Source organism: Nycticebus coucang, chromosome 15 (assembly GCF_027406575.1).
Source record: "Nycticebus coucang isolate mNycCou1 chromosome 15, mNycCou1.pri, whole genome shotgun sequence".
NCBI classification, from domain to species: domain Eukaryota; kingdom Metazoa; phylum Chordata; class Mammalia; order Primates; family Lorisidae; genus Nycticebus; species Nycticebus coucang.
This window is the reverse complement of record NC_069794.1, coordinates 79,600,880-79,628,390: the sequence shown is the minus strand read 5'-3', so window position 1 is coordinate 79,628,390 and position 27,511 is coordinate 79,600,880. Positions and strand designations below refer to the sequence as shown.

The 27,511-nt window shown below is 39.1% G+C and overlaps 1 protein-coding gene across 5 annotated transcripts in view; it reads right to left on the bottom strand.

Moving 5' to 3' along the window:
- Positions 1–27,511, bottom strand: part of MTUS2 (microtubule associated scaffold protein 2) — a 749,188-nt gene that overhangs the window by 454,921 nt on the left and 266,756 nt on the right. For all 5 annotated transcript variants that reach the window (XM_053563400.1, XM_053563404.1, XM_053563402.1 and 2 more), the window contains one exon: positions 24,187–24,427. In XM_053563400.1, the coding sequence (XP_053419375.1) occupies positions 24,187–24,427 (241 nt within the window). The remainder of the gene's footprint in view (positions 1–24,186; positions 24,428–27,511) is intronic.

The following is a 27,511-nucleotide window of genomic DNA, read 5'->3' as shown; positions in this document are numbered from 1 at the left end:
AATGATAAAAGTATTTATTTAAAATGTCTAGAAAAGGCAAATATTCAGAAACAGTAAATAGATCAGTGCTGGAGTAGGGATGAGGTAATTAAGAAGTGACAACTAAAAGACACAGAGTTCCTTTTGGGCATGATGAAAATATTCTCAAATTGATTGTGGTAATGATCGTACAACCCTATGACCATACGAAAAATAACTGTATTGTGCTTTTACATGGATGAACTGCATGTTGTACAAATTATATCTCAAAAAGCTGTTACATCTCTTAAAAAAAAAAAAAGTGTTTCTTTTAGGAGGTCCAAAATCAAGAAACAGAAATTTCAGGCAGAAAGAGAGAGGCAGAAATTAACAAGAAACAACACAACAAAACTGCCCAAAATTGAAAAGGGAAACACAGTCTTCAAACAGTTTAACAAGTGCCTAGCAAGATAAATCCCCTCCAACACACATATATGCTCACAAGCAGGTGCACAGGTATACAACACACACAACTAGAAAGTTTTAAAACAACAAGGATGAGAGATGATTTTAAGAGCTTTCAGAGAGAAAAAAATCCTACAAAAGAATATTTATTAGACTGGTTTTGTTTCTCTTGAGCAACCCTGAAAGCCTTTGCATTTTGAAAGAAAACTATTTTCAAACTAGAAAATTATTTTTAATCTAGTATAAACCAGGCCAAGGACAGATTCAGAAATGCAGAAACTGTCAATTTGCTTTCTTTGAACTCTCTTTTTAGGAAATTGCCAAGGATGTACTCCATCAAAATAAACAAGTAAACCAAAGAGGTGAAATCCATTGATTTATTCTAGAAGAAAGGTGAAGAGAGGTTCCAAAAGAATAACATCTGGTTGAGAAGCCAAAGAGAAATTTCAGGGTGGGAAGTCTATGAGGAAGGCATCCCAAGAATAGAAAGCCCAGGATACAGATGCTGTCTAGTAAATATTTCTTGCACAATTCCATCCCCTCACTCTGGTGCGCGGCTACCTACCCAAATCACTGTGCACTCTCCAACTTCTAAACTTGTGCTTTGAAGTCATGATTTTTATGTGGTTTTGGAATAATGAAGAAGAAGAGGGCAAAAAGATAAGGATACATTCCCTTTCCATTATAAAATCAGGGGGAAAGTTTTGTGTTACATGCTCACATATGATGATAAGACCAGCAACACATCTCTCCGTCCCCATCTCCATCACCAACCCAGTCATGGTATCCTTTCTGGGAAACTGCAACAGCCTGCTAAGGGATATCTTTGTTTCCAGTCCTTATTCCACTACTGTCCTCTAAATCCAGTCCAACTTGTATTCCTAAAGAAGAAATATGATCATATCAACTTTTCAAGAGCAAGGTGGTACCATTGAGCCTTTCCATGGTACCATCCTGCTCTTGGAGCAACAGGTGCTGGTTTGGGTATGGAGAAAAGAGAACACTCCTACACTGTTGTTGGGACTGAAAATGAGTACAGCCTTCATGGAAAAAGTATGGAGAGTCCTCAAAGAATTACAGTGGCTCTTCCATTTGACCTTGAAATCTCATGACTAGGTATCTACCAAAAGAAACAAAGTCATTTTACCATAACGACATTTGCACTCAAATGTTCATAGCAGCCCAATTGGTGTGGAAACAACAGAAGTGCCCTTCTACCGATGAATGGAATACTATTCAGCCATAAAAAGATGGAGAGTTTGCAGCCTTTGTTACAACTTGGATGGATCTGGAGAATACTTTCCTGAGTAAAGCATCACAGGAATGGGAAGACAGGCATCACGTGTACTCAGTACTAATTTGAAACCTGTAGATTAACATGTGCACTTGAGAAAAACTCAATTGAATCCAAGAAGAGGGAAGAATGAGAGAGGGGTTGATGGGTTTTTTCCCAGTGGAAACAATGTGAGGGTGTACGGGACACTGCCTGTGTGAGGGACATAGTTACAACTTAGACTTGGGCTTACAAGTCCGAGTAATGTGGCCTAATTGTATGTACCTCATATTAATACAAACAAACAAACAAACACACCTGGCAAGCTCTTCAGTCAGCTCACCACAACGGTGTCACAAGCTTCTCCAGTCTGCCTTCTCATCTTTTCCCTGACATTTGACATTTTAGCCACACTGATCTTCACATGAACCATTCCCTCTGCCTGGAACACCCTTTCTTGCCCTCCTGACATCTCCTCCTCCCTCAGTAATTCACCAATATGTCTTATGGGAAAATTTTCCCATCCGGTTTAATCTTCCTTGGTAGATGCTACAGTTCTCATAAAATTAAGTCAAACAGTGAGAAAAATAGTGAAGGGGCCCTTAGATGACATCAATCGATTTTTATCATTCCTGGCACAGGAATTACCTAACACTTTGCTCACTCTGTTTCTCAAGCATTCTTCTCCTGGACTTAGAGGAACCAATATCCCATTTATATTCCAAGATCCCCCCCTTCTGCACGTGACCTTGACCCATTGCTCACCACCTTCTGGGAGGTTATCACCACCACATTATTCACCAACCTCTCTCTCATATTTCAAATTAGTTCCACTCTCCCCCACTATACTTTGAAACACAAAATGAAATTCAGCCCTGCTCCTCCCCACCCCCTGCAGCTCTCGCCCATGGCTCTGCTCTCCACCAGCTCACTTTCAGAAGAGGCAGTCTATTCCCACTGCTTCTACTGCCTTGCTTTCCATTCACTTCTCCACCTACTAATTAATATGTGACTTGCACCCCCACATTTTACGAAAATTACTCATTCAAAACTAGGTCAGCAACTGCTTCCTAATTTCCACTACCAACAGCCTCTCTGCATTTTCCTTATGCTCTCTTCTGTGAGACAGTCTCGACCATTTTCTCCTTTGGAAACTCCCTCTTCTTAGACTCATACATTACATTTCCTGGGGTCTCCCCAGCTACCCCATGATGTTCTGCCTCTTGCTGGCTTTGCTATTCAGGTTCCCTTCAGCACCTTCTCCTCACTCCACTGTCCATCTCTCTCCCTGAATCTGCTCACCCATTCTAATGGCTTTAACTCACTTCTACATGGTAAGCACCCTATGTTTGCATGCTTGGCTCAGCATTCTCTCCAGCCTCAGTTTCTGCCTTTTGGAAATCTCTACCTAAATGTCCCTTAGGAACCTGAAACTCTTCACGTGTCAAAGAACTAAGTGGGCACCCCCCACCCCCAATCCTGCAAAACATTCCCCAGTGTTCCCTGCTAATTAACTGGTCCTGTTAAGCCAGGCATCCTCAAACTTTTTTTTTTTTTTTGTAGAGACAGAGTCTCACTTTTTATGGCCCTCAGTAGAGTGCCATGTCCTCGCACAGCTCACAGCAACCTCCAACTCCTGGGCTTAAGCGATTCTCTTGCCTCAGCCTCTCGAGTAGCTGGGACTACAGGCACCTGCCACAACGCCCGGGTATTTTTTTGTTGCAGTTCGGCCGGGGCTGGGTTTGAACCCGCCACCCTCGGTATATGGGGCCGGCGCCTTACCGACTGAGCCACAGGCGCCGCCCCCATACTCAAACTTTTTAAACAGGAGGCCAATTCACTGTCCCTCAGACTGTTGGAGGGCTGGACTATAGTTTAAAAAAAAAAAGCTATGAACAAATTCCTAAGCACACTGCACATATCTTATTTTGAAGTAAAAAAACAAAACGGGAATAAATACAATCATACTGCGTCATGTGGCCCGCGGGCCGCAGTTTGAGGACCTCTGTGTTAAGGGACGGTAATCACCCAAATCAATGGCCTCTCTGACAGCTACATGTTCTACCTTTACTCTTTCTCTTGTAATCCTGGCAAACTTCTATTTATCTTTCAAAATTCAGCACAGCTCAGCTCCTTTAGAAAATCTTTCCAGAGTCTCTTCCTGCCTGATCTGAGTTGCACACCTTCTTATGTACATTGTGAACATATCTGCTGCATGCTATAATTATCCCTTCATATTGTAATTCATAATTTATCTCTTTGTATGCCCATAAGTCATGGACCCTGTGCAGGGTGGCCATAAAGTTCATGTGCAATTTGAAATAGTTGTCTATTTCACACCCTGTATTTAAACCATACATGCTGAAGACATACAGCAGCACTCAGCCCACAACAGTTCTCAGAAAGTCTTGGAATCAGCACATCGAATAAAAGAATTAGGAATAGATCTGATCATCTCAAAGGGTAGTGATTCTCTAAAACAGCTATAATTCAGCAAACCACAGTCAATGGACTAGCAATCTATTTTGTAAAAAGAGTTTTATTGAAACACAGTCATGGTCATTCATTTACATATCATCTGTGGCTGCTTTCGCACCACAGTGGAGTTGAGTCACTGCAACAGAGATCATAAAGTTAAAAATATTTTCTATGTGCCCTTTAATGTGCCCACTCCTGCTCTAAAACATCTCAGCATCTTATTATCTTTCAATAATGATGAAAAAAAACAACAATAACTACTGCTACTGCGCTGCTATTATATCCATTTATTCAATAGATACTGCTGTTTTAAATCCCTCCCTTCTCATAGACCATATGTTGCAGTGGGGCAAGAGATAATAAATATGTAAAAGCAAGGCCTGAAGCAGCAGCTCGTGTCTGTAATCCTAGCACTTTGGGAGGCCCAGGAGGGTAGATTTCTTGAACTCAGGAGTTTAAGACCATCCTGAGCAAGAATGAGACCCCATCTCTACTAAAAAACATAGAAAAACTATTCAAGCATAGTGGTACGCCCCTATAATCTCAGCTTCTTGGGAGATTGTGGTAAGAGGGTTGCTCAGGCCCAAGAATTTGAGGTTACTGTGAGCTAGGACACCACGGCACACTACCCAGGGCAACAGAGTGAGACTCTGTCTCAAATAAATAAATAGGTAAAAGCAAAATAAGATAATTATAGACCATGATAAAGATAGTGAAGGAAAGGATCAAGCATCTAGTTGAGAAGGGGTTGCTGTAGAGTGGGTGATCTGGACCACTGTCTCCGTGGGGCAGAGACATTTTCATTCCCTTATAACTTAAATGAGGACCCAGAACCAGCCTTGGAGTGTTAAGAAAGTATGTTCTAAAAGACATGACAAATATAAAGGCTTTTAGGTCAGAAAGAACTTGACATGCATGCTTGAAGAACTGAATGCAGGCTACTGTTCCCTATGTGTAGTGAGAAGAGGGAAAGAGATGCCAACAGGCTGAGGCAAAAGGGCAGGTGGAGACCCAGCCTTGGAGGCCTGAGAGGTCAGGTGAGGCATGTGGATTTAATGATTATTATCTGAATGCCAGGCACAAATAGTAAGAGCTTCTGTTCGTTCCTCTCAACAACCTAATGCTTTAGATTCTGTTATTATTATCAGTTTTTGGAGATGAAGAAACTAAGGGTCAGAGAAGTATAGATTATGTAAATAGTAAATGGAGAATCTGGGATAAGATGCAAAACACCAGGACCGACCAGTGGACTACACGGCCACTGGACTACACCGACCAGTGGACTACATCTGACTTCTGTATGTACACCCTCCACTTTAAAATTGTCATCACAAAAGCAATATATGACATTTTATTAATATGGAAACTATGAAAAAGTATAAAAACATAATTATCTTGTGTTTACAACAGAATAGTTTACACTTCCTCCCTAACCTCCCTATCATCATTTATCCATACAGCTGCTCATAACCATCTCTTTAAAATGTAAAATTAGGTCAGTTCTCTGTCCAAAAATCTAAAGATTTCCAATTGCCTAAAAACACAAACAAAACAAAACAAAAAACAAAACCACCTCAAAACTTATACTAGCACTGAAATCCCTTCACAATCTAGTGCTGACCCCACCCACCTGGCCTTACTTCTATATCCAACCGCTAGCCCCCACCCATAAAGCTGGTCCCTGTTTCTTAAAAAAGCCACAAACTTCCATGCCTCTCCCATGTTCTTCCCACATGGACCTCACTGTTTCACTTAGTTCATCTGATAAATTCTTCAAGGCCCAGTTCCCATGTTAGCCCTTCACGAAGCTCTTCTGTACTTGCCAACACAGGACAACTTTCACCTAGACCTTCTTCCCAGCATAACAACACATTTCTATAATACCTCCCGGGGCTTTGCACAGAAACAGTACAAGGAGCAGATTTATTAAAGGAACCTCAATCTTTCTACCATGAAGCCTTGCTAGAATGTAAATAGTACTTTTCTGCACTGCCTTTTCACTCCCTAGAAATGAGTGATTTACATTTTACTATAAGGATACATGCACCAGAATGTTTATTGCAGCTCAATTTGCCATTACCAAGATGTGGAATGAACCCAAGTGCCCATCTATATGTATACCATAGAATACTATATAGCCTTAAAAAGATGGATTTCTATTCAATTCCAAATGTTAATGTCTCTATTTTTATGCCAATATCATGCTGTTTTAATCACTACGGCCTTGTAGTATAGCCTAAAGTCTGGTAGGGAGATATACTTGGGTTTGTTTTTATTATTAAGAATTGCCTTGGCTCTTCAGGGTGTTTCTGGTTTATTACAACATGAAGAATTATTTTCCAAATTTTAAAAGTATGATGATGACATTTTAATGGAGATTGCATGAATATGTAGATTGCTTTAGGAAATATAGACATTTTAACAATATGTATGCTTCCCAGCCATGAATGTGGTATGTTCTTCCATTTGTTAATATCTTCTGCTATTTCTTTTCTTAGGATCTCATAATTTCCTTTTAGAGCTCTTTCACCTCTTTCGTTAGGTTATTCCTAGATATTTCATTTTTTTAAAGCTACCGTGAAGGGAATTATGTCTTTGATTAGCTTCTCATCTTAGCAGTTATTGGCATATACAAAGACTACTGATTTGTGGACATTGCTTTTATATCATGAGATATTACTGTATTTTTGGATCACTTCCAGGAATCTTGTGGTTGAGTGTTTGGGGGGTTCTCTAAGTATAAGATCATTATCATTGGCAAAGAGCAGAAGTCTGACCTCCTCTTTCCCCATTTGGATACCCTTTATTTCCTTCTCTTGCCTGATTATATTGGCTAGAACTTCCAGCACTAAATTGAATAGTAGTGGTGATAGAGGACAACCTTGTCTGGTTCCAGTTAGAAATGGAAAAGCTTTCAGTTTTACTCCATTCACTATAATACTAGCTGTGGATTTGTCACAGATAGCTTCAATCGGTTTAAGAAATGGGTTACCTTAATATTCTTCGGTGTTCAAATTAGAAGATGAAACTAACATCTTCAGGGGTCCTCAAACTTTTTAAACAGGGGGCCAGTTCACTGTCCCTCAGACCACTGGAGGGCCGGACTATAGTTTAAAAAAAAAAACAACAACTATGAACAAATTCCTATGCACACTGCACATATTTTATTTTGAAGTAAAAAAACAAAACAGGAACAAATACAATCACACTGCCTCACGTGGCCCGTGGGCCGTAGTTTGAGGACCCCTGCCACCCACCTGATACTTGATAAACCAAAACAACATATACTGGGAAAAAGAATCCCATTCAATAAACAGTGTTGAGAGAACTGGATAACTACATGTAAAAGACTAAATCCTCTTGATTCAAGAAGGATAAAAGATTTAAACCTAAGGTATGAAACACCAAAACTCCTCAAAGAAAGTGTGGGGAAAGCACTTGAAGATAGCAGCCTGGGGAGAGATTTTATGAAGAAGACTTTCGTAGCAATTGCAACAACAACAAAAACAAACACATGGGACTTAATTAAACTGAAAAGCTTCTGTACAGCTAAGGAAACAACCAGCAAATCAAACAGACAACCTTCATAATAGGAAAAGATACTTGCATATTTTGAATCAGACAGAAGCCTGATAACTAGGATCTATAGAAAGCTCAAATTAATCAATAAAAAAGACCCAACAATCTCTTGTATCACTGGGCAAGAGACATGAATAGAACCTTCTCTAAAGAAGACAGATGGATGGCTAACAAATATATGAAAAAATGCTCATCATCCCTAATTATCAGAAAAATGCAAATCAAAACCACCTTGAGACATCACCTAACCCAGTGAGAATGGCCCACATCACAAAGTCTCAAAGCTGCAGATGCTGGTGTGCATGTGGAGAGAAGGGAACACTTTTACACTGCTGATGGGACTGAAAAGTAATACAACCTTTTCGGAAGGAAGTATGGAGAATCCTCAAAGAACTCAAAATAGACCTCCTATTTGATCTGCAATCCCATTACTAGGCATCTACTCATAAGAAAAAACAATCCTTTTATTATAAGAACATTTGCACTGGACTGTTTATTGTAGCTCAATTTACAATCACCAAAATGTGGAAACAACCTAAATGCCCACCCACCCAGGAATTGATTAACAAGCTGTGGTATATGTATACTATGGAATACTATTCAGTCATTAAAAATATGGAGACTTTACATCTTTTGTATTAACCTGGATGGAGGTGGAACATATTCTTCTTAGTAAAGCATCATAAGAATGGAGAAGGAAGAATCCAATGTACTCAATTCTAACATGAAGGCCGTAGATGAGCTAATTCAAGGGATTGTGTAGCAGAATGATGTAGCAAGGAGAGGGGAGGAGGACGGGGGCTGGGGGGGTCATGGTGTATGGCACACCTCTTGAGGGCAGGACACAAGTATAAGAGGGACTTCATCAAACAAATGCAATCAGTGTAAGCTAATTCTTTCTACTCTCAGTGAATTCAGACCAATGAAAAAATAAAACCATGAAAAAAAAGTAACATGGCTTACAAAGACAAAGAAAATATAGAATGATGATATACTTGAAATGAGAAAAAAAAAGATGGAGACTTTATACCATTTGTGTTAACCTTGATGGAAATGGAGAACATTCTGCTTAGTAAAGTACCACAAGAATGAGAAAGCAAGAATCAACGCACTCAATACTAATATGAAACCAACAGATGAACAAATACACACCCACACAAGACAGAAACACAATTAAACTAAAGTAGGATGATGGGAAAGAGGATAGGAGGGAGAGGGACTGGTGTGCTCTCACCGAACGGGCACATTATAAGGGTAGACAGCACATATCCTGGATGAGAGGCTCAAAAGCAACCTGGACTCCACCTAACAAATGCAAACAGTGTAACCTAATCATCTGTACCCTCATATTAATCTGAAAAAGAAAAACAAAGAAATGAGTGATTTAACAACAAATTGTTTCTATAAATGATCTTAGGTGTTGTTAATACAGATTTTACACCTAAATGGAGGTAACAGGCCAAGGTGTCATCCCAAGCTTGATGACAGTAAGAACGTAAAGTTTTGAGCATGACTGTGAAGTCAAAAAATAATGGATTCAAAACCACAGAAATAATATAAGTCCCTCCCGCAGTCTTGGGATATCTACAGGATTTCATACTAGTATCTTAAAGTCATTAAAAATTAAAACTAGTCTTCTAACATAGATCAGAAGATTGAGAACTATAACTTACTTTGGTAAAGGCAAAAGCCATAGGGAAGAAATTACATGGTCATTTTAGAATTCTTAATCCAGAAATACTGAGCAGATGCTTACATTTGGCTAAATTTCTAACATCATCACGACTTGACTATACACTGTGCTTATTTAAATTGTTCCAGTCAAGTTTACTTGCTTTTCAAGATAGGTTAATAATTCCATTGTCTATATTTAAAAACTTGGTAGAATTTACCCCGCTTTAAAAATAAATACTAAAGAGGAAAGTCTACAGTTAATCTGTCAAACTCCAAAATAAAATTTATTTTAATAAGCAGAATTCATAATAAAATGATATGTAAGTTGAGAAAAACTGTCCCATCTTTTCTTTTATGATTGACTTTCTCTGGTTATTTAGAGAATGCAGTATTCTTATTTATTCCTTAAAAACTCCTATTTTGTCACTTACTATTCCTATCAACAAATATTAAAGTTCTTTTGGGTTGCATTGACACACAAAAAAATCATGCTTTCTGCTCTACTGGGTTTATTTATTTTAGATACATTTACCATATGCACAAATTACAACTTGAAATTCTACACATTGCATAGGTTACCATTTTTTAAATAATGTTTTAGGCCATTAGAGATGTTTTTCTGAAGAAAGGAGTGGAAACATACATAAATCTACTAAAAAGGCAGTGCAAAAAAGTACTGCCTTTTTACTCCTGAGAAGTCAGGGATATAACTATAAATTGTTCTTAGAAATGATCTTAGGTTTCATTAAATGGAGATGCCTACCTAAAGGGATATTAACAGTCCTGCTGTATTTTGAGCATTCAAACATCTTGAGTTTCATCCCAGGCCTGATGACTATAAGACCTCAAAGTATGGCGTAAAGTCAAAAACCACTAGATTAAAAACCACAGAAATGATGTAGGAAGTAATGAAGTACTTGGATTTCTTTATTCCCCAGAATATTTAGTCAGACTGAGATGTATAAGAAAGACTTAAGGGTCTTAGGACACAGAAATTCTTGGTAAGTCTTCACTGAAGAATAGCATGTATTTATTGCATGTCTAGTATTTTTAGGCCACTTAAGGACACAATGCACCTAGTGATACCTGCAGAGCCAACACAGGAATAGAAACACCAGAAATTATTCCCAACTACGTTGCAGCTTATTGGTGTATTAGAGAACTAAGCTGTTTCCTACCTAGGAACTGGAAAAATGCAGTGAATGCAATGTACAGATCCTAGAACTCTGAATAAAGGAAATCATTTAGGATTATAAATATGTAAATGCTAAACGACAGGGCACAGCACAAAGGGGGTTGTTTCTCCGGCTCTCATTTGCCAAGGCAATGGTGCTCAGAGCTTTAAGTAAAATAAAGACATGAAAATAAGCAAGGTAAGAGCTATAGGTGAAGACCTATTAAATATGTGATACCAGTTAAACACACAAATAAAATCATATACAGACATATTTTAAAGGCATTCTTAAAACAACAACAAAGCAAACCCACCACTAAATAAATAGCCTAGAAATAAAAGTGTAAACACAAAAAAGAAAGTTACACCATGGGATGCTAATGACCTTTGATGAATATGTAAGAAATTCCATATGTAAAGAATTAACTTCAATTAAAGAAGTTAATTGAAGACTTCAATTAAAAGGCAGAGATTAGAAGACTGAATTTTTTAAAGCTTATTTTAAATATAAAGATATCAACAAATCAAAATAATAGAAAAAGATTTATCAGGTAAATACACATATAAAAGCTACAGTTTTACATTAATATCATAGAAAATTGACCAGAATATTACTGGGGATAAAAATACATATTTCATAATGAAAAGGAGTGAATTCAATCAGAAGATGTCAAAATCCCAAATGAGTTTATGCACCTAATAACAGCTTCAAAATGTGAAGTAAAAACTGACTTAACTGAAAGAATTTTTAAAATATATGTTTACATTGAAAACTTTTACCATTTCTCTGTAATTAATAGAACGATTTTTTAAAAATTAGTAAAGACATGGCAGACTTAAACAACACTACCAACCAACTAGACCAAACTGACGTTTATCAATCAGTACACCAAATACAAGCATAGACCACATTTTTGGCTATGAAGTAAACCTCAGAAAGTTGAGGATTCAGATCAAACAGAGCATGTTCCCTGCCCACATGGAATTAAACCAAAAGTCAATGCAAAGGTGTTTGAAAAATCCCCAAATTTAAAGGAATTAAACAACATGATCCTTGATAAACTCTAAGCCAAATAAGTCACAAGAGAAACTGGAAAATCTTTTTAACAGAATGACTAAAAAACAAGTATTCCAAATCTATAAGCTATACCCAGAAACTGACATTTTAAAAAATTAGCAATAGCATAGAAACATATGAAATACCTTTTTAAAACTTATATATGGTAAATTTCACACAATAAAATTTATCACCTTAACCATTTTTAATTACATAGTTGAACAACGATGAGTATTTCCATACTGTTGTGAATTCAGTCTCCAGAACTTTTTCATCTTGCAAAATGGAAACTCTGTACCCATTAAACAATTCTCCATTTTTCTCTCCCCTGAGCAATAGCAACTGCCATTCTATTTTCTACCTTTATGAATTTTAATTTTACTCTAAGTACCTTATGTGAAGGAATCATATGGTATTTATTCTTTGGTAACCTTCTTATTTTACTTAACATAATGTCTTTAAAGGTTAACACATGTAGCATGTGTCAGAATTTCCTTTGATTTTAAGGCTAATGTTCAATTGTATATATGTGGATATATATGTGTGTGTGGGTATCTATATGTATATACACACACACATACATATCACAATGTGTTTATCCATTTATAAGTTGATGGACATTTGGGTTTGGGCCTTCCACTACTTAGCTATTGTGAATAATACAGTTATGAATACATAGGCATTATTTAAATGTACAGAATCTCCACCTTAAATCAGAAAATTCTATAGAAAGAAATTAAAGAAAGTCTAAATATATGTATATATGTGTGTATTTATATATATAAATACATGTATATATATTTTTAAATCTGAAGACTGGTTTGCATAGACTTGCATAGACTAATTTGTGTTCACCTAAATTCATGTTGAAAACCTAAACTACAATCTGGAGATAGGTCCACTAAGGAGGTAATTCAAATTAAATAAGTTCATAAGGGTAAAGCACTCTTTTTTTTTTAGAGACAAAGTCTCACTTTATCGCCCTTGGTAAAATACTATGGCGTCACAGCTCACAGCAACCTCCAACTCCTGGGCTTAAGCGATTCTCTTGCCTCAGCCTCCTGAGTAGCTGGGACTACAGGCGCCTGCCACAACACCTGGCTATTTTTTGTTGCAGTTTGGCTGGGGCTGGGTTCAAACCCACCACCCTCGGTATATGGGGCCAACACCTTACCCAGTGAGCCACAGGCACTGCCCAAGAGTGAGGCATTCTGTATGAATGGTGTCTTTATAAGAAGAGAAAGAGATCCCAGAACTCCCTGGTGGCTACCTATATGTATCCCACCACCCTCGGTATATGGGGCCAGCACCTTACCCAGTGAGCCACAGGCACTGCCCAAGAGTGAGGCATTCTGTATGAATGGTGTCTTTATAAGAAGAGAAAGAGATCCCAGAACTCCCTGGTGGCTACCTATATGTATAAACTAAGGAAAGAGTCCTCACCAGAAACTAACCATTCTAACACCTTGGTCTTGCACTTTGAGCCTCCAGAATTATGAAAAAATCACAAAAGTAAATTTCTGTTGTTTAAGCCATCCAGTCTTTTGTTTTGAAAGCCCAGGCAGACTGATACAGAATTTATCAAGCTTGGATTCAGAATAATTACTGTCAAATGAGCAAAACCAAAGCTTAAAAGGGGAGGTATTTGAATTATGGATGCTTAGTTCATAATTACAACAAATGTGGGTACAATATCTTCATTATTTCCAGATAAAAGAACTTTTCTATATTCAAGCTAAAGTTATCACAAATCGTTTCCAATTCAATCTGTCTTTGTTCACAGGCATGTTTCATTTTTTGCAGACTGTGACTCCACTTGTACAATCAATGACATTGTAAGTATCTTCCTTATTGTTTCCACTTATATTATTATCCATATTTTTTTTTGTATTGTTTTAAGTTCATTGAGGGTACAAAGAATTAGGTTACACTGATTGCTTTTGTTAGGTTAAATTCCCTCCTTGAATTGTGTCCTGCCCCCAAGAAGTGTGCCATACCCTGGGACCCTTCCCATCCCCTTCCTTCCTTTCCTTTCCCTGCTCCCTCATTCTTCTCCCCCCCACATTGAATTGATTTGAGTTTTTCTTTGATGAGGGTATGCATTACATCATCTACTGGCTTCCTATTAGAATTGAATACATTGTGATATTTTACTAAGAAGAATGTGTTCCAACTCTATGCAGGTTAATACAAAGGATGTAAAGTCTCCATCTTTTTAAATAGCTGGATAGTATTCCATGGTATCCATACACTACAGCTTGTTAATCCATTCCTGGGTTGGTGGGCATTTAGGTTGTTTCCACATTTTGATGCTTGTAAATTGAGCTGCCATAAACAGTCTAGTGCAAATGTCCTTATGACAAAATGATTTATTTTCTTCTAAATACATAATTAAAAGACATATTATGTTCATGAGTTAGAAATATTAATGTTAAAATATCGATTATTCCCATATTAATCTGTATGCAGAGCCAGTGCAATCCAGTCAAAATCACAGCAAGTATATTTTTTAGACATTGGCAAAAGGATTCTAAAATATGAAAATTTGACTGTAAAGTATAAAATTCAAATGATCTCAAATATTCAAAGAATTTTCAAAAAAGAGTAAGTCATAGGATTTGCATTCCCTGAATTTAAGAGTTATTGCAAATCTACAGTATTCAAGAGCACGTGACATTAGCATCAGGAGAGGCAGGTGGATCAATGAAACAAAATGTCGAGTATAGAAAGAGACTGGTCAACTGATTTTCAATGAAAATAAGAATAGGGAAAGGGAGGGGAGGGAGGGGGGAGGGAGGAGAAGGAGGGGGATTAATGGGATTACACCTGCGGTGCATCTTACAAGGGTATATGTGAATCCTAGTAAATGTGGAATGTAGAGTTCTTGGCAAAATAACTAAGAAAATGCTACAAAAGCTATGTTAACTAATGTGATGAAAATGTGTCAAACGATCTATGAACCAAGTGTATGGTGCCCCACGATCATACTAATGTACACAGCTATGGTTAATAAAAATAAATAAATAAAAAAAAAAGAAAATAAGAATAGTATTTTCAAAAAATGATGTTAAAACAGTTAGATAGCCATATGCTCCCCCCAAACTTAACCTTAATCCATACTTCATATCACAATATTAATTTAAAATGGATCATAGGCCTAAACATAGGATATAAAACTATAAAATGTCTATAAAAAGTAGAAAAAATTCTTTGAGTTCCTGGGGTGAGTAAAGTTTCTTAGATTGAAAACAAAAATCATAAACCATAAATAAAAAATTTTAGAAACTGTAATTTATTAAAATTGAAAGTCTACTTTTTTGAAAGAATGTTGAGAAATAAAAAGTCAACAAAAACACTACATGGAAATATTTTCAAAAGATGTATATAAATAAAAATTCATGTTTAAGGGTGGCGCCTGTGGTTCAAAGGAGTAGGGCGCAGGCCCTATATACCGGAGGTGGTGGGTTCAAACCTGGCCCTGGACAAAAACTGCGAAAAAAGAGAAAAACAACCTCATATTTGAAATCTATAAAGCTCTCTTACCATTGAAAAATACCAAGAAAAACAACTAGATTTTTTTAATGGTCAAAGAATTTGAGTATATAAAAAGATGTTCAACATCATTTGTCATTTTAAAAATGCAAATTAAAACTATAAGGAGATATCACTGCATGCTTACTAGAATGGCTAATATTAAAAAGACTTTAATATTAAAAATATCAGATAATGGTAAGGATAAAAAGCAACCTGGACCTCTTTTTTTTTTTTTTTATATAGACTTTTTTTTTTATTGTTGGGGATTCATTGAAGGTACAATAAGCCAGGTTACACTGATTGCAATTGTTAGGTAAAGTCCCTCTTGCAATCATGTCTTGCCCCCATAAAGTGTAACACACACCATATGTATACCATGGAATACTATTCAGCCATTAAAAAAAATGGAGACTTTACATCCTTTGTATTAACCTGGATGGACGTGGAAGACATTATTCTTAGTAAAGCATCACAAGAATGGAGAAGCATGAATCCTATGTACTCAATTTTGATATGAGGACAATTATGGTTATGGGGGGGGCCTTGGTGTGTGCAACCTGGACCTCTTATAGACTGCTCATAGGAATATAAACTAGGAAAACTATGTACTCTGGAAAATGGTTTGGCAGTTCCTTAAAAAAATCAAACATATACTTACTGTAAATAGCCTAGCAATTCCTCTCCTAGGTATTTTTCCATGACAGAAATGAAATGAGAAATGAAATCATACACCCACAGAAAGACTCGTACATGAACATTCATAGTCCATAGACAGGTGAATGGATAATCAAATTATGGTAATACATCCATCTAATACTCAGCAATAAAAGGAATGAACTACAGATACGTGTAACAGCATGAGCAGATCTCAGTAACATTATGATGAGTCATAAATGCCAGATACAAAGAGAGTACATACTGTATGAATCCATTTACTTGCAAGTTTAGAACACATAAACATAATTTATAATGACAGAAAGCTGACTGGCATTTGCCTAGGGTGGGGCTGTGAGTAGGAGGACTGGTAAGAAAAAAAAAAGGAAATTTAGGGTTCTGTGTCTTGATTGTGGGTACAAAGGCATATAAATTTATTTAGATTTGACCTGGAGTTAAAAACCTCCCAAAACAGGATCCTACCTATTTGCACCAGGGGAATGAACTGGGCCTCCCAGTTGCAGCTAAGAGGCAATTCTCTGCCAGCCTGCTGGTTAATGACATGAATTAACAACCACACAGGTATCTACTTGGGTGCTACGACTCTGAATTACTAGACTTCTGGTCTTGTCAGTGTTACTTAGCCACCCTGAGCCTCATCTATAAAATAGTTTCCTAATCTGTGAAACAGAAAACAAACGAAAACTGTTTCAGAGGGTTGTTTGCAGATTACATAAAATATTGTCTTAGGTAATAATCGCTCTACATAGTTACAATTGTCACCTTCATCATCGTTATATTTAAGTTGTCAAAAAATTCTGTACACAAGATCAGCCTTAAAACAAGTTATTACTTTTCTTGAGGCAGATCACAGAAACTGTTTGCCCCTCAGCCTTGAAACAGGCATATTTCATTGTTTGGGATAACAGCTTACTTAACTTCTATTTATCTCCAGAAATAGTGTGGCAGTAAGCTGTTCAGAGGCTTCGTCCATTAGTCTGGACCATTTTCATTTTCCTTGCTTATCTAGGCTTTCCTTTTTCCAGCTGCTTTTATTTTCTAAAAGTGGAGCAAACAGACCTGAAAAAATGCCTGCAGATAATATTTTGTACACTGACAGCAATAAGATGGTAGTGTCAATTACCTGAAAAGTTAATAGATAAATTTTTTTTGTGACCCATAACCCATCAGTAGAGAGCTGACATGCTGCGTTTGTTTGGGTCACAGTCAGTGGACAGGCAGCTTTCAAGGAAGTTCTGCACACAGCATCATCATTCCAAACGATCATTACAACTCTCATAAGTGTTTTTCTGAAACCCTGACCATAACAGAATCATTCTCACTCCCCATAACATGAAAGAACCACATGTTTTATCAGGTAACTTTTGTTATTTGCTTCTTATATCTCATAAGCTTGAGTTGGCCACACTTGGATGTCAACTTCCCTCTACCTGGCTGATGAGGCTTTTCCCCCACCATCCTATTTAATTTGCTGTTGTAAAGAAAATCAATGGTTTCCATGTTGCCAAATTAACTGGTCCTTTCTCTCCCTTAAACTGCCCTCCCTCAGTGGCATTCAAAATCATTGCCTGCTCCTTGCTCTTTTGGGGGACTTTCTTCTCATGGCTTCTAGGACACCAACCACATTCTTCTAGTTTTCTACCTGCTACACTGGCCACTGCTTCTCAGTCTTTTTTGCTAGGTCTCTAAATATTGGAATGTTGTAGGGCCCCTTCCCAGGACACCCCCTTCTCTCTAGCCACACCCCCTGACTTTAGTTAGCATCTGGAGAACTCAAAATTTGAATCTCCAGCCCTGACTTCTCTAAGAATGCCTAACTCATAGTATCTATCTCTGTCAGAACACCACTAGAATTTCTAAAACAGAACTCTTCATATTTCCTTGCAGGCCTGGTCCCTCCCCAACACCCCTAGTTAGTCAACTTATATGGCATCACCAACCACACAGTGGCTCAAAATTCTACCACTCATGACTGTTCCCTCTCTTTCCCCATCACCCACCCTCACTGTCCAATCCTACTGGCTCTGCTTCCAAACTAGATCCCAACAATTCCATCGTTCTCCTTCCATCCTCCCAGTGGACAGTATCCCTCATCTGCACAACTTTAGCAGCTCCCAACTGGCCTCTGCACTTCCGACATTCTATACCACACAGACTACACAGGGTAATCTCTATAAACCATGAATCAAACCATGTTTCAAATTTTTAGGGCCTTCCCAGCACACCACAGTTAAAATCCAAACTCCTCACCCGGGCCATCAGGCCCTGTGTGATCTGTCCACCTCCTTGGCTTTTCTCCTATTTACCTCTTACTTATTCTAGCCATGTTGGATTTATTCCTGTTTTCTAACCAGGCCAGCCTCATTTCTGCCTCAGAGCTCTTGTGTGTATTGTTTTCTCTGCCTGAAATTCACTTCTTAAGCAAACAATGGGACAGGAAGACCTCACTTATGAGAAGATGAACAAGAGTCCGAAAGGAAGCAGGATGGCATACACCCAAAGCTGTGCAGGGCATAAGCAGAAAGTCCAGAGCTTCCCCACCCTCCTCAGAGGGAACCCGGAGCACGAGTGGGACCAGGGTGGAAGGTCTGGCAGCTGCTCTGCGTTCAGTGTGTGTGATGCCAGGTGTGGGACAGGGAGTTGAGAAGATGCTAACGGCCCTGATGAGGTGGACGTCAGGGGAGATCTAGACTGTTCCTGGGAGATGTGTAAGAATCAAGGAGGATAAAGGGGCTCCAGAAAAGATGTAGGAGAGAAGAGAAAGGGAGAGTGAGACTTTTAGAATGGTGAGGAACTAGACCACTTGCTTTGTAAGGAGGTACAGACTGGAATGTCTTCTTATTCTCTGGCCTATGTAGTCCCCAGGAGTTGCTCCAGGGGGAGATCTAGTTTTTGAACCTCATCTTGAACTGGAAAAGATAAACTAGGTACCCAGTTCCATAAATTTTATGGTTATGAGAGCATAAAAGAGAGAGAAACAGAAAAAGAAAACATTCAGGGTGTTACCTACGGACTCGGGCTCTTGAAGTTTGTGTAGGTGAGGAGTGTAGCGGGGTTGGGGAGGAGCAGATCTTGGCTGTCACCCATCTTCACACAAGGCAAGTTCTCCCTGCCCAGCTGTTTGCATGAAGTTCGTGCAAGAAGGGCACAGGGCTTGGTCCCACACTGCCAGGGACTCCCTCTTGGCCTCAGAGAGCCTCCTCAGGCCCTGATGTGCATGTACACAGGCTCTTTCTCAGGCTGTGCTTCTCCCCAGAAAAAATGAAGTTGGCATCTGATTATAGTTTAGAGTCTCCTCACACCAACTGTACTGTTGTAAAGACGTGTGTTTTCTTATTCAGCCCTGCCTCCCTGCTGCTCCATGGTGAAAACTAGGACAGTGTACACTCCTGCCTCCCACCCACCTACTCTGCCCCAATATCAGATTCCCCCAGGGAAGGCCCCCAACCTGCTGCCCTGGGGCCTGTGCTGACCTGTCCCCAAAATGGCAGCTAAAGGCATCCTCTTGAGGTGTTTTTGGCATTTGACAGCCCTTCCTTTTTTATTATAGTTGGAAACATGGAAGTTTCTAGATGTATCATTAAAGATGATGTTTCCATTGTTCCCTTATTGTTTGGCAGGAGATTTGGTGAAGGGGATTTTAAGAAAAAATTGAGACTTCTCAAATCCTCTATCTTAAAATCACCTCAAGGAGAAAATCTTAAGGAGTCTTGAAAAAAGGAGAACAGTCTCAGAGACTCCTTATTGGTCGCTGTTTAGACTCTTTCCTAGGCATCTCAGCAAAGGACTAGTTTGTCCAGAATCTAGATGATGTCAGTGTATGATGGACAACCATGCAGCTCTGACCCTGGCAGTCTTCCAGGGACCGTAAACTTCAAGCTTCCAGAGCTCTGCAGTCCCCATACCCTCTACCCTCGGGACCTAATGGGGCCTCCTGGGCCTGTACTCCAGCACAGTCCTTGTGCTGGGACAATTCACTGCTCTAGAAAAAAACAAACGAACCAAAAAAAGACATTCTTGTGAATAGATTTTGGTGAAATACATTAATAAATTCAGTTTGTCTCCCATACCTAGATTTTCACTCACCAAAGAGTTTTAAAATCAAATCTACCATATACTTTTTCAGCCTCAATGGTAAAACTCAGAAGGTGAACTTGGCAATATCCCAGGTGGAAAGTGTCAACCAACTTTTTCTTTTCTTTTCTTTTTTTTTTTTGTAGAGACAGCGTCTCACTTTACTGCCTTCAGTAGAGTGCCATGATGTCACAGGACTCACAGCAACCTCCAGCTCTTGGGCTTCAGCCATCCTCCTGCCTGAGCCTCCAGAGCAGCTGGGACTACAGGCGCCCGCCACAACGCCCTGCTATATTTTGGTTGCAGTTCAGCTGGGGCTGGTTTGAACCCGCCACCCTCGGTATATGGGCCGGCGCCCTACTCACTGAGCCACAGGCACCACCCAAACAACCAGACAGCTCCTGGGCAAAAATCCACCTCTGTCACACTGACAACTCAGAAAGCAGCCAGCAAACTAAGGAACAAAGGGTGCGGATGAGTTTCAAGAAAATATATATATATATATATATATATATATATTTTTTTTTTTTTTTGTAGAGACAGAGTCTCACACTTTACAGAAAATCTATTCTTTAAAACAGGTAGCCAGCCCATGGGCCATAATTCTAAGGTCCAGAAAATTCACACAAGTTGGTTTTCTCATTATTTTATAAATTAAAGCTATCGCAGGACAGGAGGATTTAGCACAGCCAGCTGACAAACACAGTGTTGGTAAGGGGGCTGAGAATAAGTCTCTGCGCTATGACTTGGGACAAGTTATTTAACCTCAGTTTCATTTTCTTCATTTGTAATACATAAATAAAGGTAGCTAATCCACAGTGGGCACTGTGTGTGTTATACCATCCTCCAATAGCCCCGTTTGACCATATTAACACTTTTATAGAAAAATGCATGCGAGTTTAAGACCCTCTCTCTGTTGACTACTACGTCATTTCCTGGCATGACAGTCTAAGACCCTCTCTCTGTTGGACTACTATGTCATTTCCTCGCATGACAGTCTAAGACCCTCTCTCTGTTGGACTACTAAGTCATTTCCTCGCATGACAGTCTAAGACCCTCTCTCTGTTGGACTACTACGTCATTTCCTCGCATGACAGTCTAAGACCCTCTCTCTGTGGACTACTACGTCATTTCCTCGCATGAGAGTCTAAGACCCTTTCTCTGTTGGACTACTATGTCATTTCCTCGCATGAGAGTCTAAGACCCTCTCTCTGTTGGACTACTAAGTCATTTCCTCGCATGAGAGTCTAAGACCCTCTCTCTCTTGGACTACTAAGTCATTTCCTCTCATGACAGTCTAAGACCCTCTCTCTGTTGGACTACTACGTCATTTCCTCGCATGACAGTCTAAGACCCTCTCTCTGTGGACTACTACGTCATTTCCTCGCATGAGAGTCTAAGACCCTTTCTCTGTTGGACTACTATGTCATTTCCTCGCATGAGAGTCTAAGACCCTCTCTCTGTTGGACTACTAAGTCATTTCCTCGCATGAGAGTCTAAGACCCTCTCTCTCTTGGACTACTAAGTCATTTCCTCTCATGACAGTCTAAGACCCTTTCTCTGTTGGACTACTACGTCATTTCCTCGCATGACAGTCTAAGACCCTCTCTCTGTGGACTACTACATCATTTCCTCACTGTTCTCCTGTTTCGTCCTTTAAAGTCTATTATCAACATGGGAGTCAGAGAGAACCCAATTAAACAAGAGTCAAATCACATCGCCCCAGCTCCCAACCTTCTGTGGTTTAGTTTCTTATTTACAGTGGCCATCAAATCCCTCCAATGGTACTTAGGCCTTATGCAAGCCTCCCCTCCCCCCCAAACCAGTCCCATCTTTACCCTCGTCTCTTCCTACCCTTCCCCCTCTCACTCTGGCCACTTCAGGGTCTTTGCACTGGCTCCTTCCTCTGACTAAAATGCTCTGCCCTACATATCCATGGGGTTCTTTTGCTCAGCTCATTTGGAAATTAATTTAGAGGTCACCTTCTTATGGAGGCTTTTTATAAGCCCCCGATTTAAATTTATAGTCCTTCTCCTTTCTGTTCCAACCCCCCATTCCCCTTCTCTGTTCATTTTCTTCAATATGATTTACATCTCCCAATAGACCATATAATGTATTTACTTATTTTGTTAAAAAAAAAAGAAAAGAGAGAGAGAGAGAGAGCGCCAAATCCTAACCACTAGACCACCAGGATGTACAAATGACTTAATAAAATATATATAAAATAACATAAAGAAAAGAAAAATAGTCTGCCCCCCATTCTAAAATTTAAACTCCAGAGGGGTAAGGATTTTTGTCTACTTTTGCGGTTTGTCCCCCACACCAAGAACGGTGCTGGACATCCGTCAGTCCCTGGCCGATCTCTGATGGAATCATGTAACTTGTGCCAGCTCTGACAACAGGAAATCCCATCACAATATACCTATGTCATGAGACCCATTAAAGAATATGTGTTTTTCTTTTTTTTTTTGTAGAAGGGCTTGTTATAAAAATTTAAGGCCAATGATAATTACTTGCATGATGACAAAGTAACACAATGGCAAACAAATGAAAAATATTTCCCCCAACAATAATAATACTCAAATTGGCAAGCACTCTGAAGAAACACTATTATGAAAACAATTGTTTTCAAAAAACGTTAGGATATGCTATTATCTCATAATTATACTTCAAATAACTTGTCCAAAGAAAACAGAATGAAAACAATCACATAAAAAGATGCAAATTGCAGCATTATTTAAAATATGCAAAATCTACTTGCCAGTAATGCAAGAATGGCTAAAGCAATTCTGACATACTCCCCAGGGCCACCTACTCTTCCCATTTCCTCAAAGACACCATGCCTGAAGCACCTCTGTCCCATCCATATTATTCTTCTCTTCTAATTTCAGAAAGCATTATGTTCTTTGCTTTTATAACATTTATCAAATTTATAATTATGTATTTGTTTTGTGTTTATTTTGTATTGTCCATTCCGACCATCAGACTGTAAGTTGCATGAAGGGAGGAGCTCTCTGTGCTTATTTCGTGGTATGGTCCTCAATCTATAACTTCTGGCACATAGTAATAAACATCCAAAATTTGTTGAGTAAATGAATGCACAAACAAAACAAAAAGTTTTTTTTTCTTTCTTTTTTTTTGCAGTTTCTGGCTGGGGCTGTGTTTGAACCCACCACCTCTGGCATCTGGATCCGGCACCCTACTCCTTTGAGCCATAGGCACCACCCTCAAAACAAAACGTTTTATTCCACTGAAATATTTCTGAAAAATTGTTATGGCATAGAAAATACCTACAATAGGATATTCACAGGAAAAATGAACTTTGTATTGCAGTAATAATATTTCAACAATGGATATGGGAAAAAAGACAGCGAAAGAAAGTAGTCCATGATATGAATTAGGTGTTAAAAAATACAAGTGTTATTTGTTTTTTCTTCATATTTTTCTATATTCTAAATTTTTTTGCATGTATTATTTCCATAATAAAATAACGTGTGAATCCTGGGAGAAAGTACAGGAGCAGAGGAGAGGGAAGAGAGTGAAGAAGGGCCAAGAACATCAAGGATAACTCTGGCCATGACTGTAGGCCATGTCCTCAATACTATGTTGAAACTAGCAAATCAACAACTACAGTCCCACACAAGAGAAAAGCACAATTAAATTCAAGAAGGGGCAGGGGCAAGGGAGGTGTTTGGTGAGTTCTCACCTAACCAGTACAATGTAGGGTACATGGCACACTACCTGGGTGAAAGACTCAACTTGAACTTGAACTTTACCTTACAAATGTAAACAGTGTAACCTAATTGTATCTTATTAATCTGAACTTAAAAAAAAGAAAATAGTAGATAAATTAAGTTGTACTAGAACATGGTCCCAACTGTCTATTCACGTATTGCCTATGGCAGCTTTCATTCACAGAGGCAGAGCTCAGTAGCTATGACTCTCACCCGTTAGGATCCGTGAACCCTCTAAGGTATTTACTATCTGGCCCTTAACAGAAAATACCTCTGAGGTCTGGTCTACAGAAAGTCTCAGAGAAGGAAGAAACTGCAAAAAGCCAGGTGGGAGTACCAAGGGCCACTGTTTGGGGGGTGACAGTTGCAGATAGATGAGTTTTCACAAATGTCTGTATCTATAGACAGATGGAAGAACAGAAAAAGGTTTCTCTTACAGGATGAGGCAGTTCCCACCATGTCACACGATTACTAGATACATGTACAGCAGGAAAAGGCTTGGACCGGTTACCTGAAGGATCAGAACTGTAGAGACTGGCAGCTGTTGGTATGGGTCCTGGTGGGTGGATGGCACTCGCTGAAGACCTCTGACTTGCAATCAGAATCCTGCTCTTTGCAGAAGGTAAACGGGACATTGCACCCAATCCCAACTGGGGTTTAAGGAGCATGGCCGACCGATAGAAAGTTGGAGGGACTTCATAGTGAGCGTAGGGTGGAGAACAAAATTCTTCTTTTCCAGGATGGTCTGTAACCTATGGTAAATGATCCAAAAACTCAGTCAGAGAACTTCATATCATAATATGAATCGTAAACAAGGTCAGGAGACTAAAACTGAAACAATGACCCCTCTGACATCATTGAGTTGCTTCATCACCAATCACTCACCTTTTCTGGGCCCAGTGTCTTCACCTCTAGTTACTTATCTCCAAACCCAACTGCATGATCTTGTAGGTTCCTTACAATTCTAATACTCTATGAATATGTATTTACTAGGCAAAAAGAAAACTCCCTCTGTGAGATTTTTTTTAAATTGCACTGTTACAGAATCATTGGAATCTGATTAAGATGGCAACAAACATTAAACAGTGTCGACAAAGCAGAGAAAGAATTTGGTAAGTGTTAAAAAAAATTATGAATGTTTTTATCACACTTGTGGGGAAAAAGCACAAGTTTTATAACAACTTAGTCTTATGATAAGTAGATGAACTTGACCAATTTATATTGAGTCGTTACTAGGTAGGCCACTTGGGAAATACAATTAGTCTTGCTCAGAAGGGAGAAAAGGCTATATGGGAAAATAGTTTAATAGAAATGGGTTTTCAGGCCTCTGACATATTCTTACGTAACTAAAAACCAAAGCCTGAATTACCGTCTGTCACTGTCTTCCCTGTGACGTGATGCTCCCGGGAACATTTGAGTAAGTTTCACCAGAATGGAAGTTCTAGGCCAGAGTCTTGTCAACTGTTGACTTCACAGCACCTAAAATATGTGTCTAGCCCCAGGCTGAAGCCAATAAATACTTATGATAAAAATACTTTACATTCTTTCCTCAGTATAATAACCCAACATCACTGTTACTGTGTCCTGTAGTTAACAGTCTAGAATACAACTTGTGGATACCTTTTCACATACACAGTTCTGTGCTCACAAAGCGTGCATACTATCCGTGTGTCTTCGCATTAAACATGGACGAAGAGAAAGAACCGAATAATCTATTTCCTTTCAGTTACAATAAAAGACAGTGCTAAGAACCATGTATGAAAAGATACATCTGTTCATTAACTCTGTTCTAAATCACTACACGTTTTATGCATCAGACTTACATCTCTTCAAGGATCACAAGCATTTAACAATATTTTTAGTAGCAGCTACAAAAGCTTTGATCCAGGCTGTTGAAAAGATAAACCCTTAAATTAATACTCTTTTAATGTTGAAACAGATACAAAGTTCTTCTTAAAACTGACATTATAGAAACAGGAAAATAGGCCTTTAAAGTTTTATCATAATCACACTGTAAAATATGCACGATTGTTAAGCAGATAGACTGTATTCAGGCATGGAAAATTATATTCCTGTGAAAGAACATTCCACATCTGTGCTCTGATAAAACTTTTATCATTCCTTATTTACTATTTCCCTATCAATCTCTAGTCTTTCTCTCAGGCTTGTATACCTCCTATCTCATTTTATTTTGGCTTCTAATTTTTTGATGTTATTGCTCATTGTTTTGAACGGGTGCTTTGTGAAAAAATTAATGTCATTCCCAACCTATGTCTACTGGATATTTAGGATTGCAATCTGCTGATCCCAGTAATTATTCAGTTCTTTGGAACCAGATAGCTTTCAGAGGTCAAAACCACCACACTCTCAACTCAAAAATGATCTTAAGGATTTCAGTAACTTCAACGCCTGTCATTTTGTTGGGTAATTTGTTTCTGGTAAGATAACAAATTCTTTAAAAAGGTGACAACTATGCCTCTGATGCCTCCTTTATGCATTTTTAAGTAAACAAGGGAATCTACAAAGAACTTCACACTCTTTTCCTTCAGTTTCACTGACAGAACACAACTAAAGCTGCTCAGTCATACACACACAGAGATCAGCCCCAAATGTCCCCTCCTTCTCTAAAAAGGATGTTTTAGAAAAGTAATTTTGAAGGCAATAAAAAGAATTCTACAATTTCAAGCAAAGTCAAGGTGCACAAACAACTTCTTGTTGGATTGCCCCTTATTATATGCCCTGTGCCTGTCCTGTTTTTACTGAGATGGTGAGACAGAGACTAAGGGCGAAGGCTGCCTTCACAAGAAAGCCACTGCAATCGCAGCAGGGGAGGGTGCTTGGCTGGGCCACAGTACCCAGATATTAGGTCAAACAGTACTCTAGATGTGGCCGTGAAGGCATTTTTTTAAAGATGAGATTAACATTTAAATCAGTAGACCTTGAATACAGCAGATAACCCACTCATAACATAAGTGGGCCCCATCCAATCAATCAAGGGCCTTAATACAAACAGACTGACTTCTGAAGAAGAGGGAATTACTCCAGTAGATGGCCTTTGCACTCAAAATGCCCCACCAACTCTTTCCTGAGTCTCTGGCATGCAGGTCTGCCCTGCAAATCACTGGGCCAATTCATTCCCTCTCTACTTAGAGATACAGGTACGTGTGTGTATACACAGACATCTCTCCCTCTCTCTCACTGGCTCACACACATACCCCTTTCTCCCACTGGCCCCATTTCTCTGGAGAGCCCTCAGGGCTGCAGTGCCCTTCAGAGATGAGGTGGCCACAGAGAGTGGGAGGAACAGCAGCACTGAATCCCACAGCTGTATACTGTGCTCTCAACCCTGCCCCCTTTTTTGTCCTCCTTTCACCAAAAATGAGACATACTCCCAAGGTGTCAGTGGGAGGGAGTGTCCCTGAGACTTCAGGAGAGCCAGAAGCAGAGAGCAGTCTAAACAACTGAGCGTGTTTTATCACCATGGCAGGACTAGACCCCAAAGGATCTCGGAAGCCACTTCTGGGAGCTTTAAAAGTCCGTATTATTCCTGTCAACTGAAGAGAGACTCCCTCTACCAGAAGAGTTCTTGTTCTTGATTTCTCTGTCTCTAGCCATGCTCTCCAACTGGCAAGAGATCTGTTAATAACAATGGAAGAGTCTGAAGCTGGTTTGGTTTTTACCTCCTAAGAGTCTCCTGCTTTGACTTCGGTTGCAACTGGTCAGAAATGAGTTCTTTTCCTGAAGCCTGAATGGAGCCACCCTGCGGTGAGTTAGGGGCACACTGGCAGGGAAGGGTGGCTTTCAGATCTCCCTGCTCGGAGCCTGAACACAGGACA